The sequence below is a fragment of the Corvus kubaryi genome, unplaced genomic scaffold (assembly GCF_017639235.1).
Source record: "Corvus kubaryi isolate FWS band 111438036 unplaced genomic scaffold, C.kubaryi_AGA036_p1.0 37260, whole genome shotgun sequence".
NCBI lineage: Eukaryota > Metazoa > Chordata > Aves > Passeriformes > Corvidae > Corvus > Corvus kubaryi.
The window spans coordinates 7,587,992-7,593,991 of NW_024581077.1; the positions used below are offsets into that span (position 1 = coordinate 7,587,992).

General features: G+C 49.1%; 2 protein-coding genes across 4 annotated transcripts in view; one reads left to right on the forward strand and one right to left on the reverse strand.

Annotated features, from left to right (window-relative positions):
• LOC121662723 (alpha-2-macroglobulin-like protein 1) overlaps nucleotides 1-1,182 on the forward strand; it is a 26,827-nt gene extending 25,645 nt beyond the window's left edge. For 2 of the 3 annotated variants that reach the window (XM_042024239.1, XM_042024240.1), the window contains exon 36: nucleotides 558-732. The gene's annotated coding sequence lies outside the window, so the exon portion shown is untranslated. Of the gene's footprint in view, nucleotides 1-557; nucleotides 733-1,052 lie in introns of those variants that run through there. The other variant, XR_006015385.1, reaches the window with a different exon arrangement.
• Nucleotides 1-6,000, reverse strand: part of LOC121662634 (alpha-2-macroglobulin-like protein 1) — a 26,209-nt gene that overhangs the window by 2,897 nt on the left and 17,312 nt on the right. The window contains exons 25-35 of the mRNA XM_042023996.1: nucleotides 5,783-5,985; nucleotides 4,869-5,025; nucleotides 4,570-4,644; nucleotides 4,029-4,191; nucleotides 3,423-3,637; nucleotides 3,086-3,301; nucleotides 2,857-2,981; nucleotides 2,468-2,558; nucleotides 1,652-1,720; nucleotides 1,236-1,338; nucleotides 1,068-1,109 (exon numbers count right to left, since the gene is read on the reverse strand). Of these exons, the coding sequence (XP_041879930.1) occupies nucleotides 1,069-1,109; nucleotides 1,236-1,338; nucleotides 1,652-1,720; nucleotides 2,468-2,558; nucleotides 2,857-2,981; nucleotides 3,086-3,301; nucleotides 3,423-3,637; nucleotides 4,029-4,191; nucleotides 4,570-4,644; nucleotides 4,869-5,025; nucleotides 5,783-5,985 (1,458 nt within the window). The 3' untranslated portion in view covers nucleotide 1,068. The remainder of the gene's footprint in view (nucleotides 1-1,067; nucleotides 1,110-1,235; nucleotides 1,339-1,651; nucleotides 1,721-2,467; nucleotides 2,559-2,856; nucleotides 2,982-3,085; nucleotides 3,302-3,422; nucleotides 3,638-4,028; nucleotides 4,192-4,569; nucleotides 4,645-4,868; nucleotides 5,026-5,782; nucleotides 5,986-6,000) is intronic.

A 6,000-nucleotide genomic window follows, 5' to 3' on the forward strand; every position in this document is an offset into this window, starting at 1 on the left:
CAAAGCTTAAGCTTGGCCAATGCCTGCCCCTGCTCTAAACTTTCCTTGCACCTGTGTGCTTTCCTGCCCACAGCCCACAAGACTGAGGAAAGCACCTGCTCCATTAATCACCTGTAGGGAGGCACACAGCCCTGTCTTCAGATGCCTGCCACAAGCCCCCACCTCAGTGGAGGTTCTGACATGGGCTTTGTATAGGTAAAGTGAGAGAGAACCTTAGGATCATAAAATATTCTGAGTTGGAAGGGACCTACAAGGATCATGGAGTCCAGCTCCTGTGCCTGCACAGGACACCTCAGAGTCACACCATGTGCCTGAGAGCATTGTCCAAATGCTTCTTGAACTCCATCAGGCTTGGTGCTGGGACCACTTCCTGGGGAAACCTGTTCCAGTGCCCAGCAACCCTCTGGGTGATAAGAGGTCTGACAGTACCATTTGGTCACAAGGTGCACAAAATGCCCCTGAGTTCCCAGTGGTTACTTCTAATACTTCAAAGTTGGTTTGTTTTTTTTTTTTTGGTTTTTTTTTTTTTTTTTTTTAATCCTTTATTGTCTTCACAGGAACAGGGATAGATCCCTCCTCTGCAGTCTCTGTCCATCAGTCCTTTGTTACCCCTGCCAGCTGTCACCACATGAAGATATGAAGACAAGAGAAAATGCTTGGAATTTCCTGTTAGTTTCTGGAAGGCTCAGACTGTGCGTGGCATCTTATTAAAAGTAGGAGACTAGAACTGTCTGACTGAATGACTATTCAGGTTTACTGTTTTTCTCCTAAACCAGGAAAATTGCTTTTAAGAGCAGCTGGGAAAAATAAGTTCTCCACCTCTGCTCATGTGCAAATCTCTGCCCCTCCAGTTGCAGACGTGCACAGGAGGAGGTAGAGCATCCACCACTGCTTCAAAAGAGAACTGCTCCATAGACCTAGACACATACTTCCTGTTTCTAGCTGGGCACATGCTCCCCACTGCTTACCATTCCCCTTCCTGTCTTTGCTTATATTCTGTATTTCCCACCCAAGACCCACCATTTCCTGATGCCATTGTTGGTATCACACAGGAACTTGCTGCCTACCTCAATTACAGACGGCTCTGTATTCAGCCAAGGCTCGCTCCTCTGCAAAAGGAAATGAGGAAGGTGATTGCACATGGATGCTCACAGAGAAGACCGCATGTCTTTTCCCAGCCAGAGAACCAGGAACTCGGCTCCCAACACCAGAGTAGCAGGAAATCTGCAACCCACCTGGCTGGTAGTAATCATAGATTTTGATGCTGGCTGGTTTCAGGTTCTTCACCCGAATTACTTGTTCCAGTTGCAGAATGAAAGTCTGAGATTCATCATTGAGCTAGTGGAGATGGAAGGAAATTAGCAAGGAAGGGGAGAAAGAAGTCATAGCATCTTCATCTTCCCAGATTTGAATGTTTTCCTGAACTACATTTCTCTAATCCATTAGAGATTCTGGACTTTAAAATGGAGTATTGTGTGAGAAATAGCACTACTCTAATCCAATAACAATGAAACTGGGCAAGCTTCCTCTGCCCCCAATTCTACCAGTGCTCTTTTCTTACCTAGACCAGCCTCAGGCTTCTCGCACAGCTCCTTGTCCTCTGATCTCTTGCTCTCACTGTGCCACACCAAATGCTTTTGTTCTCACTTACCTTCTCCAGATAAATGTAGACCACATTAGCTTTCACTTCTATTTTCTTAACAATGGTTCTGTTCTCCAGCTAGGATAGGAAAGAATGATAGAAGGAAATTTGTGAGGATTTTCTGTAAGGTTTCCTGACCTGAGGGACCCACTGTTTTAGTGAAAGGAAGGTGTAGAGCTGGACTCCATGTGGAACTGTGCCTTTCTCATGCCTAAGGGCTTGGGTGGTTATGTCTTTGCTAGCCCCTCTTGGACATCCCTTGTGAGCATCTCAGGTGTGAACCACACTGACTCTGCCCAGGGCAGAGGAATCTCCCCCTCTGGGGACCAGAGGCTGTGTGGGTAGTACATATGACTGATACGCTGGTCAGCAAATGGGTGCAGGCACCAGTAGAGATTCTTGTTATTTCATCTCACTGAGTGTTCAACTGCTTTTAAACACCTGCATTGGGGCTGTGCAAATAATTAATCTTTCTGGTTTATGGTTTAATTGAAAAACAAAAAGAATCTTTTTAGCTAGAGCTAGAGTGTCTCTGAGAAATCCTGTCTGAGAATTTCTGACAAAGAAATCCTGGTGTTAGCACACCCAGCAGTACACTTTGTTTCTAGCTCAAGTCCAAATACTGTCAGTGGGAGAAGTTGAACCACCTCTGATCTCCTTTGTGGTGGCTGTAGGAAAACAACGAGTTTTGGTGCAATTGCAACAACAAAGGTCCCCTGCAAATTTAGCTCCTCCCAGCCTGAAATGAACAATTCCCAACAGGAGTAAGCAGGCAGGATCCATTTACCTGGGTAGTGCTGGGTTTTTTTATTCCAAAGTCCTTACCAGTATTCTGGATCTGGAAGTCATGACGAATCCAGACAGCAGGGAGACCTCTATGATCACCATGTTGGATGTGACTCTGCTCCCGATGTAGCTGGAAAAGAAAAAACAGACAGAGACTCGCTGAGGATAATGCCCTCTGAGCACCCCTTCCCTCCCCCACCACACCCTGAGCCAGGTACCCGTCTGGGACTGAGGACACAGCAGCCACTGCTCCCTCTCGCAGGAGTTAGCCAGCACCTTCCCCCTCCAAGCCTTCCACCTGTCCGATTCACCCTCTGTCCTGTTCACCCCAAGGGTCAGGTCCCTCCATCAGAGCCCTGACACTCTTCTGGCTGCTGTCCCCAAGCTCACTCCATCTTGCTGGAGGAGGAAACAGCCCTTGGGGTCACCTGGCAAGGATGCGAACGGTGAGGAAGCGCGGATTCGCCCGGCTACAATTGGTCAGCTCTGTGCTGACACGCAGTGTGAAGATCAGAGCAGTCCGTGGGGAAGGCTCGTGGTACCTCAGCACTGCCTGCAGGATAAGGGCCAGGAGCAGAACAGACAGGCCAGGCATGATCTCATGCAGGAGAAAAGAGGCAGAGTCCTCCTCTCTCTGCACTCATCCCCCCTGCTCACCTGAGCCAAGACACAGCTGCTGCCGTGGGCCTGCACCAGGAACTGTCCCGGGATCTCCACCAGCGCTGCCTGCTGCACCAGCAGCCGCTTCTGGCGGCTCACCTGGAAAGCCTTCCCAAAGGCCCTCTGGGACCTCACCCTCACGACTGCCTGGCCTGATGTGCTGAACGTCCTTGCTGCGTATTTCGCTAAGGCTTGCAAGGCAACAACTGTGTCCTAGAGAGGGAGAGACAGTCACTCCTCTGAAAGCATCAGCTGTAATGAACTGGCTTGGAACAGGAAGACCTCAAGAGGACTTGTGCTGCCAACCTAGGGTACAAAAGGATCCACTGCTTACCTGGGTGGAGGCAAAACCCCCGTAGGCATTTTGCTGCCGTATCAGCCACGCCACAATGGCAGCTGAAGTTGTCATGTCACCTGCGTGCACCCGTGGCTTGGAGAGGTATGCCAGGAGCACGTAGGCTGTCAGTTCTATGTCCACTGACTGAGTACCAGGCCAGAAGTCTGTTGAAGCTGGAGAGCTTGGCTTGGGACTCCAGTGGATTTGTCCTCCTGCAGAAGGAAAAGGAGCATGAAGGCTATATAAGGAGGATGTCATTTGGGTTTCAGAGGAAACAAACCCCACAGTGCTTTCAGGGCTCTTTCAGTTCATTCCCTGTGCTCAGGCCAGGATTGCTTTCTTGAACTTATTCTCCAGGGCTTCAACTTGTTTTAGCTCACAGATTCCTACCTACTCCCTCAAAGGGTTCTTGAAATCCTCCAGTCTGAGGAAACTATTTCTGATAAGCCATCGTCACACCTTGTGAAATAACTTATAACTTATTGTATTTTCAGTCACATAATGCAGTTACTGCACAAATACAAGGACTATGTATGAATACATATATCATTTTTGACTGCTGTGGCTGGGCATACATTAGTCCAGAATCCCAGCAGGCAGCACCTGATTTGATGGCCTGTTCCTCCAGTTTGTACAGCAGCTCCTGGGTTGTCTCATAGTCCCCAGCCAGGGCAAAGGCATAGGCCAGCAAAGCTTCTGTGTAGATGTTGGTGATGTTGTGAACCACCTTCTGCAGGCAGCGGAGAGTAGTCTGCATCAGCTTGCTCTGTGTTGGGAGGAGACACGTGCCAGACTCTGACAGGGGTGAAATAGGGGGCTGGGGAACTCATTCCAGGGAGCCACACTATGTCTTCCTGGTGTAGCTCCAGAGGAACCCCTTAAATTACAGACTGTTTTCAGAAAACAGGCAGTGCAGCCCCGGTGTGCACAGGGAGCCATTGCCACCAAGCACTACTGCACCAGGCCACTTTCACAGCACTCGCTCTTGCGAGGAATGACTTCATCATTTGGCCAAACATTGGCTCATTCCCTGAAGTTCCCTCCCTGTTTGTGGCCTGGAGAACACCAGAAACACAAGCTGGTGTGTCCCCATGGTGGTGCCCAGGAGAGCAGGAGGGAGCAGGAGGGAGCTGAGCATGCTCACCTGCAGTGGCAGACCCATCTCGAGCAGTGCTGCAGCGACGTAGGCCCCCAGAGAGATTTCATCATCCGTGCTGCCCTGTGAAGGGAACGCATCTTTCACTTTTAAGGGGTGCTAGGAGGGCATACTCCTCAGAAGGAGAAGCATTCCTCTCATGTTTTCCCTCTCTTCAGGGCTGCAGAATGCAGTTGCACAGGTTGCAGAATGACTTTCTAGGATCCTTTGGGATCCCACAATCTTTTGCTGTCACAAATCTGTCCAGTCATTTCCCAGCAGCGCCACCTGCCCTGGCCCACCTTTACCTTTAGGGAGGAGTGAAAAAAGTTCCCTTTGGTGGCAAAGCAGCCACTGGGGAGCTGGTTTTGCTCTAGCCAGCGTAGGGCATCCCGGATGTTCTTGTGATCTACATAGATGTATTTTCTGGCTTGGCCAAAATTCTTGAGTACAAAAGCTGTCAACCTAGGAATAAAATGAGTTGTGAGAAAAAGAGGCAAACAAAAAAAAAGAGAAAGTCAGAAGTCTCCTGGTACTTGTCCCTGAAGTAGTGACATAGTGGGGGTGCAAAAAAGAGTAATTTTCATAAAGAAAGTCAATCTAAAAGTGGAAATGGCTCCTCTCCCTACCCCTGTCTCCACAGATATACTACTTATATACAACTTATGTACCTTACCCCATCATCTCACAGGTGAAAAACCTCCTACTCCTTCTATTTTTACCTGTTCCACTCCATCTCCCCCAAATAACTAGAAGTAATCTGTAATTCCCCATTTTCTTCCTCCCTTCCTTTCTCCATTCATCTCAGCCAGGCACCACAGGTACAAGCTGTGCCAAGGCAGCTCCTCTCCACTCACTGAGGAGAGGATTTTTTATTGCTCTCACCTGATTTTTTTCCAGCCATGTGTACCCCTCTTGGCTGCCAGGTTACCAGCAGTGCAACCTGGTGTTGTCTGTGGGCCAACAGCAAGGGCATAGAGACAAACAAAAGACTTTTCATCCCCTGGGACCACATCTTTGCAGTTCCACTTTCCCAGAAACTCTGCTGCCCTGCCTGACTGCTTTTTCAAGTGGCTCAAGTACCTGAGACTCTCCCTGTTAGAGAGTTCCTGCTGTCTCAATCCAAAAGAGGGAACAAACATCCTGTCAGCTTTCTCAGGCAGTTTAGGTGCTCTGACCCAGACAGGAAAAATCAGAAATGAGGAATGTTTGCAGTGCTTACCAAGTGTTTCCTTCTCCATCCTTCTGCCCAAAGAAACTATAGGAGCCGTCTCTGTGCCTATAAAGAAGCTGTGTCTGATACCCTGGGAGATGGGAACAGTGATTAATATGGCACAGGAACACAGAGGGGACAGTGCTGATGGAGTGAGTGCAAGGGCAAGAGTTACTGGTGTGTTGGACACAGAGGAAGGCAGAGGGGCAAGGTGGGTCTGTGGTACT